The sequence below is a fragment of the Scyliorhinus canicula genome, chromosome 13, assembly GCF_902713615.1.
Source record: "Scyliorhinus canicula chromosome 13, sScyCan1.1, whole genome shotgun sequence".
Taxonomy (NCBI): domain Eukaryota; kingdom Metazoa; phylum Chordata; class Chondrichthyes; order Carcharhiniformes; family Scyliorhinidae; genus Scyliorhinus; species Scyliorhinus canicula.
Window position 1 is genome coordinate 21,090,887 of NC_052158.1, and position 13,956 is coordinate 21,104,842.

General features: G+C 48.1%; 1 protein-coding gene across 1 annotated transcript in view; it reads left to right on the forward strand.

Annotated features, from left to right (window-relative positions):
• The window catches only part of LOC119976517, a 43,291-nt gene extending 29,557 nt beyond the window's left edge, over positions 1 to 13,734 (forward strand). The window contains exons 3-4 of the mRNA XM_038817061.1: positions 10,278 to 10,361; positions 13,543 to 13,734. Coding sequence (XP_038672989.1) covers positions 10,278 to 10,361; positions 13,543 to 13,734 — 276 coding nt within the window. The remainder of the gene's footprint in view (positions 1 to 10,277; positions 10,362 to 13,542) is intronic.
• Positions 13,735 to 13,956: the final 222 nt, after the last annotated feature.

Here is a 13,956-nt window from a genome sequence, read left to right on the forward strand (position 1 = left end):
GCTCCTCTCTGGAGCGGCCAATTTCTTACACAAAAACGCTGAATTAATCCCACTCGAATCTATACCTTATTTTTAATATTTAACAATAAAAATATCGATCACTTAAAACTACCTTTCTTTTCCTGACAATTATGTTGATTAAAATCACTCAGCAAATTGACAATTACAGAAGCAAACTAACCACTTCCGAAAGGCAAGAACAGTGAAAGGTTTGAAAGGTCCCCATTGCAGTTCTTTTTCCTGGACCCACCTTGTTGTTAAATGTATTTCTAACTCTGCAATGGCCAAATTTCACTGCTGAGGTTCCCTGCAAGTAAGGATCAGCGGGGTTGGCATGTAAATAAATAGGTGAACGAGCCGGGGATTGGCCGGAATTTCTTTAAACTCAGGGCAGCTAATCATATTTTCCTGCCACCAGCAGACATTACAGGAACTGGGTGGAAGTCCTCTCCTTTCCACGGGGTCTTGCACTTTGAGTTTTAGTTTCTCAGTATGCAAACTCCAGGTTATCCTGGGGTCACTTCTTAAACACATGAGGGGATCGGGCGGACAGTCCCTTTGTACGATAAAATCGTGGTCGCCGCCAGGTTTTGCATACTGTACCCCCTCTGAAACGGGGATGGCCTCAGCACGTCACCTTAAGACCCTCCCCCGATATTCCACCCCGATGGCCAGAGTCCACGACGGCGTATGGTCCCAGCCGTGCGGAAACCCGGCGTGGCGGCTGCGTACATAGTCGAACAAGAGCTGTGCTGCTGGCGGGGGGGGGGGGGGGGGGGGGGGGCTTCTGTGAGGGCTGGGGGGGGGCATTATCTGGCAGGTTGGGTCCATGCACGGCCGGCGTCATGTTGTATGGTGCGACGTTGCAGGTCGTTGCCGTGCCCATGCGCAGCCATGGACCCGGCAATTCTCCAGCTGTTTATTTCATGGAGGCCGGGAGTTTTTGTAAGGCAGCTGCTAGGCCCTCATCTGTCACAGCATCGGTGGGGGGGTGGTGCCGATACTTTCCATGTAAAACGCCACAGATCCTCCGCACTTAGCCTCAGAATTGGAGAAGCTGGCCCAGGGTGTCCAGATGATCTTCGAAGCAATGATTCCACTGAGTGCTTTGGAAGAGTTTATAGGTCTCAGAACTCAGAACCTCATCTGGTTGAACTGGTTTGCTGATATTATTTTCTACCTTTGTGCTACAAGTTAACAGTTTCTATGACATTCAAAGCACAGATTTGCAAAGAAAATAAGAATAGAACTCATTATAAGGGATAGAAATTCATGCATTTTGGGCGCTCCCAGCTGTTTGGGGGTCCTGTGCCATGGTGTGTTTCATTGTAAATCAGTGCCTGCTCAAACCCACTATAGAAGGTCTGAAGAAGAATCATATGGACTTGAAACATGAACTCTGTTTCTCCGTAGATGCTGCCAGACCGGCTGAATATTTCCAACATTTTCTGTTCATATTTCAAATTTCTGTGTCTACAATTGCCTTTTATAAGGAAATATTGTTTCTTTATTTTAAGAGAAAAATTCAGTATCCCATTTGAGAGGTGATACAAGCAGACACTAAATTGATGCTGTGCGTTCAAGACCTGATAATTTAAAGTCACCCAATTTCTGGCCGAAATGACAATAATTTGAGCATGCCTGGGGGTGCTATAAAGAGTCACCTGCGGATTTGGAAGTAGCAGTGTGTAGGAGCAATTTACCTCGAACAGTGTATGTGGATTTACTTACCCATTTCCAGGGAAGGTGTGGCATGTGCTGGCTGACACACAGAGCAGTATGTTTTAGGATAGCGCAGGGAAAGAGTAAGACGGTTACCAGGTGCTTTGAGGTTACCCTGAATGCATTTTTGAAGGATATGTAAATTATACCTACAAGGGAGGTGTCAATCTGACCCTCATGTCCCGCCCCCATTCCTCTCTCTTGCAGCAGTTGCTGATGCTCAGTCTGATCTCATTCCTCTTCCCATTCCCCCGACAGATCCTGGGAGATTTCCAGCAAATTGCCAATTACTGAACACTCCCTTTCTCTAGGTGTCTCCAGTCAAGTGCTCAATAATAGAGAGCAGCACAGAACATACCCTCTGATGATCACAGAGAATTTCTGGAACAAATGTTAGTGAAGCGTTGGTAAACTTTTGACTAACGTGTCACAAACCAACCATTCCTCTGTGAGGCTACGTTGCCTGCGTCTCCATGTCGGATCCAGAATCCTAAACCTCACAAATCTACGTGTCAGGCCCCTCGGGGATGATGTCCCCAGGCCTCCCTGTGTCGGATAGGCGGGGCAGGAAAGCGGTTCCTCTGGTGGGGTTGTTCCTGACACTAGCATCCTGCTCCGGAACTGGTCCAGATGCTTCCTCACTGTCCAATCTTGTGTTTTCGTCATATAAGATACCGGTCCAGTCTGTTTCACCATGGTTCCTGGAATTCACTGGGTACCATCTCCTAAATTTCAGATGTACGCTGTGTCCCATGGTAAGAAACGTCTGTCATGCATCGTCTGCTTCAGGAATGCCTCTGGAGGACTTGGCTCTGTTCCATCGTCCCGCTAATATCGGGGGAAGTTAGGCTAAGTGGGTTCTGAGCCTCCGGTCCATCAGGAGTCACGCCGGTGCCGCTCTGGTCGTAACATGTGGCATCGTACGGTAGCTGAACAAAAAAGTGCTAGCCTCACCTCCACTGATCCCATGACCTGTTTCTTCATGCCCTTCTTGAAATTCTGCACTGCTGGTTCAGCCAGATCATTTGAGGAAGGCTGATATGGGGCTGTTGGAACGGGGTACCATTGTCCGTGACTAGTGCTTCTGGGGCGCTGTGATACTGATTGACAATCGTAGCTTCTCAACGGTAGCCTTTGAGGTGGTGGAAGGCCACTGTGATGGCCTTGAAAAGGTCTGGCAAAGTCTGCATGCAGGCACACCCAAGATCATCCCAACAATTGCCCCGTGGTGGGGTGCGACTGGTGAGAGACTTCGATCTTCCTGGCACAAGGTGCATTGCTAGGCCAGTCGCTCAATGCCACCATCTCGGCCTGGCCACCATAAGTACCCCCTGGCTAGAATTTTCATTTTTGACATACCCGGGTGTCCATTGTGTAAATTTTGAAGTGTGGCCTTTCTGCCCTGACTTGGAATCACAATGTGAGCTCCCCACAGGAGCTCTTGCTGCTTGGTCTCAAAAAGCCACAGCTCCTTACACAGCTCCACTTGCTGACCCCGTGTTAGATGACATGACGTAACTTTTCAATTGCTGGAGAGGATGATATCTATGACTGTCTGGAAAATAGTGCAAGCCGATGACACTCCGAATGGCAACCTTCTATCTTCGTAGAGGCCACTGTGGGTATTAATGTTCACAAATTTTCTGGAGACTGTGTCTAGCTCCAACTGGTGGTGTCATGTCAAGATTAGAAAGAGTTCCCTCCAGGCAGCTTTACTTAGAAGTCCTCTATTCGCTGCATTGGGTATCTGTCTAAACCAGAGACCTGTTCACTGTTAGCTTGTAATCACCACCCAGGTGGATGGTTTATATAGTTTCAGTACTGGGACAACAGAAGCTGCCCAATCTGCAAATTATATCAACTGGGTGATTCATAGGCTTTCCAAGTGATTGAACTCATCCTCTACCCTTGTCAGCAATGTGCAGGGAACTGGACGGGTCCTGAAGTACTTCGGTTGGGCCTCAGGTCTACATGAATCTTGACCACGACACCTTTGATTTTACCCAGGCCCTCCTGGAAAATCTCCAGTGCTTCCCAGGGCTCCCCAGTGTCAATCCTGAAAATCCACTGCCAGTCCAAACAGAGCCTATGAAGCCAATCGTGGCCCTACAGATTCTCCCCAGGGTCCTGTACTACAATCAAGGGGAACCGGATGGATAGCTGTCCATAGGCAACTGGGGTCATTGTTGTATCTGCGGTAGCCAGCAGTTCCCCCGTATACATTGACAACTTTGCCATGCTCTTTTTCAAGTTCAAACGCTGGATTCCCGTTGTGACCTTTTCGAACATCTGCCGTCCTACTATTGAGACCACAGCCCCTGTGTCCAGTTCCATAAGGAGTAGGTGACCATTTACCTGTGCAGTGACTTTCATGGGGACAACCTGGTGCGGTGATACAATTCAACTACATGAACTTGTTTTTGTCAGGCTGCTAGAGTAGGAGCATCGTGGCTCTCGACGGGAGCTTCCCTCAATCAGAGCGACCCACTTGTTGGCTGACCTGGTGTTGCAGCTCCCTGTGTTTTCTCCAGCCACAGGTGCCACACCTCTGTGAATCCTCCTCCAGTGGTTCAGGGGAAATGTGCCGGCTGGCTGCAGTGGCCCTCGGCCAAACGGCATGGTCCTGATGGTGTTCCGGCAATGGCTAGGTCCCAGAGGTTCTGTTCCTCGGGGGCGCCACCCATCTGCAGGGGTGGGGAGGCATCCTCCTCTATTTATCTTCAAGTCTGATGTACCCTGGAGCTCCTGGACTCCCTTCTCCACCGTCTCCCATGAGAGGGAGATCTCGATGGCCCTTTTTAGGTCCAAAGAGGGTTTGGCCAGCAATTTCTGCTGGATCGCCAGATAGTTAACTCTGCGCACAAGGTGGTCACATAGCATCTCCTGTAGGGATTACCCAAAATCGCAATACTCTGCTAGTTTGCTTAAGCATGCCAGAAACTCTGTAAAAGATTCTCCCAGCAGTATTGAATCGGTATCTTTGGATTATGACTGATGGCTTGGGGTCATAGGTGGTTCGTTACGAGTGCCACCAATTCATAAAATGTCTCACAGTCTGGGGCCGCAGGGTAGATTAGGCTCTTTATGATTCTGAAAGTGGGGGCCCCACAGGCGATCAAAGAAATCACCTTCTCGCGGACCTCTCCAGTAATAAATGCCATGGTACCATAGTGGTTAGCACTGTTCTTTCACAGCGCCAGTGTCCCAGGTTCGATTCACGGCTCAGGTTACTGTTTGTGGGGAGTTTGCACATTCTCCCCATGTCTGCTTAGGTTTCCTCCGGGTGCTTCGGTTTCTACCCACAAGTCTCGAAAGACATGCTTGTTATGTGAATTGGACATTCTTAATTCACCCTCAGTGTATCCGAACAGCAGCCGGAGTGTGGCAACTAGGGGATTTTCACAGTAACTTCATTGTAGTGTTAATGCAATAATAATAATATTTTATTGCTAGAAGTAGGCTTACATTAACACTGAAATAAAGTTACTGTGAAAAGCCCTTAGTCGCCACATTACAGTGCCCAATCGGGTCCCCAGGGAGAGAATTCAGAATGTCCGAATTTCCTAACAGCACGTCTTTCAGAACTTGTGGGAGGAAACCCATGAAGACATGGGTAGAACGTGCAGACTTTGCACAGACAGTGACCCAAGCCGGGTATCGAACCTGGGACTCTGACGCTGTGAAGCAACATTGCGAAACATTGTGCTACCGTGCCTGCTTGTGACAAAAAGATTATTATTGTTGACCATCCTGAAAATATAGCGCATATACTTCACGAGCTGAGCCAAGTCTTCCACACTTGTGTCAACTGTGTTGCGTTTATGAAAGAGCAACAGTGCTAATCTTGCTCCTCTGTGTTGAGATGCAGCCATGATCTGAGTTTCCAGCAGTGCCGTCTGGAGTTCCGGCTTATCCTTATTGCCAATATTGTAGTCAGTGAGAAGTCATGAAAAGATAAGCACGGTAGCAAGAGGCAGCACGGTAGCATTGTGGATAGCACAATGGCTTCACAGCTCCAGGGTCCCAGGTTCGATTCCGGCTTGGGTCACTGTCTGCGGAGTCTGCACATCCTCCCCGTGTGTGCGTGGGTTTCCTCCGGGTGCTCCGGTTTCTTCCCACAGTCCAAAGATGTGCAGGTTAGGTGGATTGGCCATGATAAATTGCCCGGAGTGTCCAAAATTGCCCTTAGTGTTGGGTGGGGTTACTGGGTTATTGGGATAGGGGGAGGTGTTGACCTTGGGTAGGGTGCTCTTTCAAAGAGCCGGTGCAGACTCAATGGGTCGAATGGTCTCCTTCTGCACTGTAAATTCTATGATTCTATGATACTCAGAAGTAGTTTACTTCCTCCTCACAGTTAGGATATACAGAAAATAAAAAACACTCCAAGCAGGGACCATTCTGAGAAGCCGGCTTAGTCCTTGGCCGGCCTTTATTTTTGGGAATTAACAAGCCCCTCTGTTGGGCTTCTGTCTCTCAGCTGGGGATCTTGTATTCCACGTACCCCACAGGGAGATTGATCGGGTCATCCACGTGCGTGCTCGGCCAAATCATCTTTAGCTGCTTTATCAGTGAACTTTTTTGGTTTGTTTGCTGATGATTTCACAATGCTCATCAACCATTCGCAACCCCTCAAATACTGAAGCAGTCCGCATGCAACTGCAGCAAAACCTGGGCAGCGTTCAGCTTGGGCTGATAATTGGCAGTAACATTCATGCCACAAAAATACCAGGCAATGCCATTTCCAAGAAGAATGGATCTAACCATCGCCCTATGACATTCAATGATATTACCATTACTGAATCCTCCACTATCAACACTCTGGGGGTAAACATTGACCAGAAACTAAACTGAACTAGCCACAAATACTGTGGCTACAAGAGCAGGTCAGAGGATAGGAATCCCGCAGTGAGTAACTGACCTCCTGACACTCCAAAGTCCACCATCTACAAGGTACAATTTGGGCATGCGATGGAGTATGTGCCAATTAATTGGAGTACATGTCCAATAATACCAGGATATGCAGGATAAAGCAACAGTCTTGATCGGCAGAGGAAACAGCCTGAAGCTGTGATTCAAGTGAGTATCAATAACAGATGGATAATTGATTGAGATTTTAAAGTCAGAGTTTCAGGGGCAGGGAAAGAAGTTAAAAATTAGGACCTCAAATGTAGTATTATTTTTGTTTGTTCACACTGCCAGAATTTAATGAGTGCAGGAAGAGTGGGATAAAAATGTTTAATACTTACTGGATAAATTATATTGTATCTAGAGGCTACCTGGGTACTGTGACCCTCTCTGTGGCACTTTAACATGCATTCTCATGGATGTTTAGTGGGATGTATAGTGGAGGCCAATATGAATGAGATGGTGAGGTAAAGTTTCAAAGCATTGGTTCTTCTCTCTGTTCCTGACATCACATTCAGCGAGCTTTCACATCAGAATGCAAACCAGTGCTAAACGGTACATGGCCGGCGTCCCTGAGGCAAGGCCATTCGCTCCCGTGCCTTGGATAACTGGCATAGACATATTCAAGTGAGATTACCTACTGACTTGAAAATGCAAATCTGGGGACAGGGCACAACAATGTATCTCGTGACCAGTAAACACCTTTGCACCTACATTCCGACCTGCCTCTTTACTTTGTCTGAAGGGTGCTAGGGATGGGCTGGGGTAGGGTGGGGGTTGTGGGAGCTTTGGGAGGTTGGAGAATGGGGTAGGGCAGGGCCATGGCACTTGAATGTCCCAACTTGTGTCACCCTCAGCAAAAGGTGACAGGGTGTTGTTCAAGGGCAACCCCCGAATGAACCGGTGCACATAGGGGGACATGCGTGTCATCGATCACCTCTTGGACCGGAGGCCTGCCAGGGATGGCACCATTCCTGCTGCCCAGGCATCCTGGCATCCCTGGCACAGATTGAAGGTTATATACTCTGCAAAATCCCAAACAGGTCCCCAATCAACCACTGGAAACACCCAGAAGCATAAACATTTAGGGCAACCATCACCTTGATGGCCAGCGGGAGCGGGTATCTTCCAGTTCCCTGCGGTGTCAGGTGCACCACCGCCATCTAAGGTGATGCACCATCTAAGCTAAAGTCTTCAGTGCACTGGCGGTCTGGCAGCTCCTCAAAAGAAAGACACTGACGGATATACGGGCCCTGTTGCAGATCCTCCTTCCGACTCTCCCTCCACCTGTTGGACAGCCGGCACTTGAGCCTCACCAGCTGGCCCCGCTCTTATCGGGCAGGGTCCTCTTGAGCAGGGTCGTCCTGAGCTAGTCCTGCTTCTGCAGCCTCAAAGGCAGCTGCAGCCAGGTAGATAGCGAGCATAGCTGCCTGTACTCCAAAAAATTCATTCTCTGCGGGGAGGGGGGGGGGGGGGGAGGAAGAGAGGATACCATGGGTGGTACGGTGGTTAGCACCACTGCCTCACAGCACCAGGAATTCAGGGTCAATTCCGGCATTGGGTGACTGTGTGGAGTTTCTCTCTGTGTCTGTCTGGGGTTCCTCCAGGTTCACCGGTTTCGTTCCGCAGTATAAATATCTGCAGGTTAGTTGCGTTGGCCATGCTAAATTGCCCCCAAGTGTCCAAAGTTTGGGTGACGTTATGGAGATAATGGTGGCTGGTTAAGGTGGCCACGTAGATAGCAAGCATAGCTAGCTATACTCCGAAATTCACTCTTTGCAGTGGGGGAAACGAGCCGGTAGCACAGTGGTTTGCACTATTGCTTCACAGCTCCAGGGACCCGGTTTCGATTCCTGGCTTTGGTCACTGTCTGTGCAGAGTCTGCATGTTTTCTCTGTATCTGCGTAGGTTTCCTCCGGGTGCTCCGGTTTCCTTTCACAAGTTCCAAAAGACGTGCTTGATAGGCGAGTTGGACATCCTGAATTCTCCCTCTGTGTACCTGTTGTGTGGCGATAAAGGGATTTTCACAGTAACTTCATAACAGTGTTAATGTAAGCCTACTTGTGACAATAATAAAGATTATTATTACCTTATTGTATGGCGGAGAATGTCACAGTGTGCTACCAATCACCTCCATACTTAGAGCGTGGGCAGATTCTACAGATGGGGATGGAGCGAGGGAAGTGTGCGTCTGCTGGGAAGGTAGCGGGCATCGCGGTGCATCCTGAGTTGTGACCACCTGACCAGGAGCAGGATGGATGGGCGTAGTGAGCAGACAGGGCTAGGAGACAGCTGGTGCTCCTGAGGGGTGAGCTAACTGATACTGTAACTGGTGAGGCCTCTGCCCTGAGAGGTGCAGTGTGCCACGGTGAAAGTGTCCTTTGTTTGGGTTGAGCTCTGCTATTCCCCTATTTCCCTGCAGTGGGGCTGTGCTTCTGAGGAGTGCAGAGGAGAGACAGCACCTGGTGCGACACTGATTGAGCTTGGCCACACCCAGCCCATTGATAGGTCAGCTGGGGGCTGAGGTTTCCAGAGTGGGGCCCAGATAGGTTTCCACATGATCAGAGGCTCGCTGAGCGCATACAGGACACACTGAGCAGTCAGCAGAGGAAACAGCCAGGGGCCTGTAAGTAGCATTTAAAATCACAGTGCAGCAATGTGGGTCTGAGCCCGTCCAGCCCAATTTCGAGGGACATCCCCACTCCACAAACTTGGCAAGTCATTCCCGGCTATTGCCCTCAGCCTGAGCATCCACCTCCCTCCCCAGAAAGCCTGGCAATTGGAGTGTTTTTGAAAGTTTTCTTCCCTTCTTGTTTCCCCTGAGCAGCCATGGCGCCCAGGCCCCACTTGTGAATATTTGCAGCAATTCACACCCACGTGACTTCCACCTAAGAGGTGCACAGCATCATGGAAGGGTGCAGCATACCGTATGCAACCCGCTAATGATCTTGAAATCTATGCAAATGACAGTTTTACATGGATCCACTGGAGCGAGGTGCAAACTTGGATTTGAAAGGTCGGAATGGCCTACTCCTGCTCCTATTGTTTATGTTCTTAGCGGTACAGTGGTTCAATCCAGGCCCCGGGTCACTGTCCATGTGGAGTTTGCACATTCTCCCCGTGTCTGTGTGGGTCTCACCCCACAACCCAAAAAGATGTGCGGGGTAGGTGAATTGGTTGTGTTAAATTGCTCCTTGATGCACAATCAATGGACACGAAACGTAGATGAAGTCCTAACGATAGGCTTTAATGCGCAAGAAGTGTCCCCGGCAGCAGACGTACAGAAGAAAGGCCGACTGCCGGGAAGCACGGGTTCTTATATCCTGCCTCGTAGGCGGAGCTACCTGATTGGCTGAGAGGCACATGACTTACCCGGGCCAATGGGCAGCGAGTCCTCTGCACCAATAGCAGCTCACTTCCAGGTACCGTTATACCCCTAGTCATACTACCACACTCCTTAATTGAAAAAAAAAGAATTGGATACTCTAAAATAAAATTTTAAAGTTTATGTTTTTACATTCACATTGCTCTGTCCTACTCCAGAACTTCCTGTACATTCTTTATACGAGAACCAAAAATAGCCAATTCCTAGTTTGCATGGCAAGGATTGTTCAAATGTATGCTTTCATCTGTGACTGTGTTTTCAACAGGCAAACTCTCCTGACACCCCACATCCATCTGACAGCAGCACTCCTCCTGAAAATCAGCGTCAGATTGAGGAGGAAGGACAAAATGTAAATGTATTTTTTATTCTTTCATGGATGTGGTCTTCAATGGGACACACCAGAGTTTTTATTGCTCATCGGTAATAGCCCTCGAGAAGTGGTTACAGACTGTTTGTAGGGGATACTAACCTCATTATAATTTATTGAACTGCAAATGATTATAACTGTTTAGACAATCATTTAATTGATTAAATTGGTGAATTGTATTATAATTAAAATTAAGAAGAAATGTTCTCGTTCCTGCACCTCAAACCCTGGAGGAAACAATTTCACAACAGATATTCAGACATTGGGTTTGATTTAAGGGGATTCTGCACTAACGCCCCCCCCCCCTCCCCCCCCCCCCCCCCCCCCCCCTGCACTCATCTCTCTATCCCCACAACAGATAGTCAGTAAGGAGCCCGCCCAGTAAAACTACAACGGCCAGTATACACTTGATGATTAATGACCAGAGGCGGGAAGATCCATCTTTCAGAAAGAGGGAGTCTTGCCTGAGTGAGCTCCCAGAGGCTTGTCGCTCTTCAGTTCTTTGGGCCTGAAAGAGGCATGTGGCTCTAGATCAGGATTTTAGAACGATGAGTTTGTGCTTCTTGCTGGGGCAAAGCAAGCAGATGCCAGAGTTGGGAAATTTGGTAGAGAGATTGACAGGCGATCAGGGAAGGGGAACCAGCAGCTTGTGAAGGTACCAGTCGATGAATTGAAAGGGCCCCTTAAGGAAGGACACCCACCACTTGCTTGCTGCCAGGAAGGAAGCCTTGGCTGGGCACTTGGCCAGGGTCATGTCTGAAGCTGGCTCAAACACAGCGACGGCATGTTGAAACCCTAAAGTGGACGTTGGCTGAATCTGGAATGCCAAATTCTCGGATCACGCTTGCAGTGAGTTCTACCATGGATGAGATTGGAGAATTCCGCCCATGGGTTGAGGATTTAGGGACTCAATTGGCCACTGGTGTGCTGACTGCCCTTGCTACTCATTCCACTGGTAAAGATTGGTGGGATCAGTGGTACGCCAGTAGGTAGCAGGCAGAATACAAGCTGATTTAATTTGCATGACTCTGCTCTTGAAACTCATCAACATACAAAATAGGAGCTGAAGTAGACAATTCAGCCCCTTGAGCCAGCTCAGCCATTCAACAAGATCATAGTTGATTTGCTTGTATTTGATCTTATACGTTTCAATCAAGTCATCCCTCACTCTTCTGGATACAAGGGTCAGATTCTCCATCCGGTTACAGCAGCGGGATTCTTTGGTAATGTTGGATTTGGATTTTGTTTATTTTCACGTGTACAGAGGTACAGTAAAAAGTATTTTTCTGCAAACAGCTCAGATCATTAGGTACATGAAAAAAAAATGAAATAAGAAAATACATAATAGGGCAACACAAGGTACACAATGTAACTACATAAACACCGGCATCAGAGGAGGCATAAATGTGAGTAGTTATAATGAGGTCAGTCCATAAGAGGGTCGGTTAGGAGTTTTGAGTCTGTTCGTGTGTATTCTCAGACTTCTGTATCTCCTGCTCGATGGAAGAAGTTGGAAGAGTGAGTAAGCTGCATGGGGGGGGATCTTTGATTATGCTGCCTGCTTTCCCCAGGCAGCGGGAGGTGCAGATGGAGTCAATGGATGGGAGGCAGGTTCGTGTGATAGACTGGGCTGTGTTCACGACTGCAGTGTTCACAACTGTGTTGCAGTGAATGGGAGATCTGGCTGAGGGCTAAATTCTCTGACCTCGATAGCAACGGTAGCGGGTCAGACTCACAACAGCCAAGATGTTCAACTTTAAATCCTGAGACGACATGCTCATCCGGGTATCACTCCAGCTGGCCTCGCCTGAACGGCCAACAATGCATTTACATCCTTCCTTAAATAAGGAGTCCAAAATGTCTGAGGTGTGCTCTCAAAGAGCTGTATGACTGAAACATAACTGCTTTAACACATGAGGGTCTTACGAGGGTGGAAACAATAAACTTCCTCGTGAATCTTGCAGAATGAGCTCCCCCGTTAAGGGGAAGGGGACCTCTAAACAATGTATAGTTGTCTGGTGTATAAAGCCAGGCAGTTTGGCATTGGCAAGGCAGACCCATGGATTAACCATGTGATGTATATAATTGCTATTGCAAATAAACAAAGGAGTGAATTCTCTGCCTCCCCAGCCCAGTGTTCCTCAGCGCCGTGCCGGATTCTTCATTCCCCCAGCCGGCCAATAGGATTTCCCACTGGGGCCACCCCACGCCACCTGGAAACCCACGGGTAGGGTAGGCACTGCCAGTGGAAAGGAGAATCCTGCCGGCAGAGAAATTTATTTTAACAACTTGGTGTGGACTCAAGCTTTAGGAGCACTGCACCTTCCTCAGGTGAAAGACGACTTCTTACTGTGCTCACCCCAGTCCAATGCCGGCATCTCCACATCATGGCTACCATTGATCACTGCAAACTGCCGGCTCAAAGTGGAGAGGATCTCCAGGAAGATCGTGCATATAGACACTGACATTAAGTTTCTACAAAGATGCAGGAAAGCAGACAAGATCAAGAAAGGGCTACAGATTACCACCTCGTAATCTGGGGTTACCCCTATCTCTGGATCTGTAAAGACTTAATGACCTGCAAATGCTCGCATTCTAAGCATTGAATTTGTCTATATATAATGTTTCTGGATACCTCTTCATTCACCTGAGGAAGGAGCAGTACTCCGAAAGCTAGGTGTTTGAAGCAAACCTGTTGGACTTTAACCTGGTGTTGTAAGACTTCTTACTGTGCTCACCCCAGTCCAACGTTGGCATCTCAACATCATGGCATTCATTGTCAGAGATTTTATATAAGAACGGGGAGACACAAAGTGGTTGAATAGGTTTTAAAATAGAGGTAGGTAACAAGTAGATGACTTATCCTGAAACTCCACTGGGCTTCATTTCATGTTTATTCACTCAGTGTCACAATATGAGCCGGTCTTAATTCGTGACCCAATATTGCACCATTAGAGTAATCATTGAACACAATCAATATTGGCCAAGGATACATAGTTCTGTATCAGTCTTGCCCCAGCACCAACTGCTTGGAAAGGGATTCTCCGTTGGATGATGCCAAAATCATGAAATGCGATTTGTGTTCAATCAGTAATCCCTCAAGTTTGCATGGTAAGGATTGTAAAGGTGTCTGCTTTCAGCTATGTCTGTGCTTTTTCAACAGACAACCTCTTCTGAAGCTGTTGGTTCACTATTGGGCGATATGGACATCCCACCTCCACCTGACAACAGCGTTCATCCTAAACGTCAACATCCGATTACCGAGGAAGAAGCAGATGTAAATGTTTCAAATATCTTTCACAGGCCTCCATTTTATTGTCCATCTATAATTGCTTTTGAGAAGATGGTGGGGTAAGCGTCCCCCTGAAACCACTTCTGTCCATGAATTTAGATACTCTGACCAAGAGTAAAAATAACCCACACAGGTCTTACGGGGTGGAAATGATTAACTACCCCATGGACATTGGAGCTCGATGAGCTCCATCAAAAAGGAGGCAGGAGACCTCAAACAATGTCTGGCTATGTATAAATAGAGTTAGCCAGTAAGGCACTGACTAGGGAGGAACCAGAAGGGAGT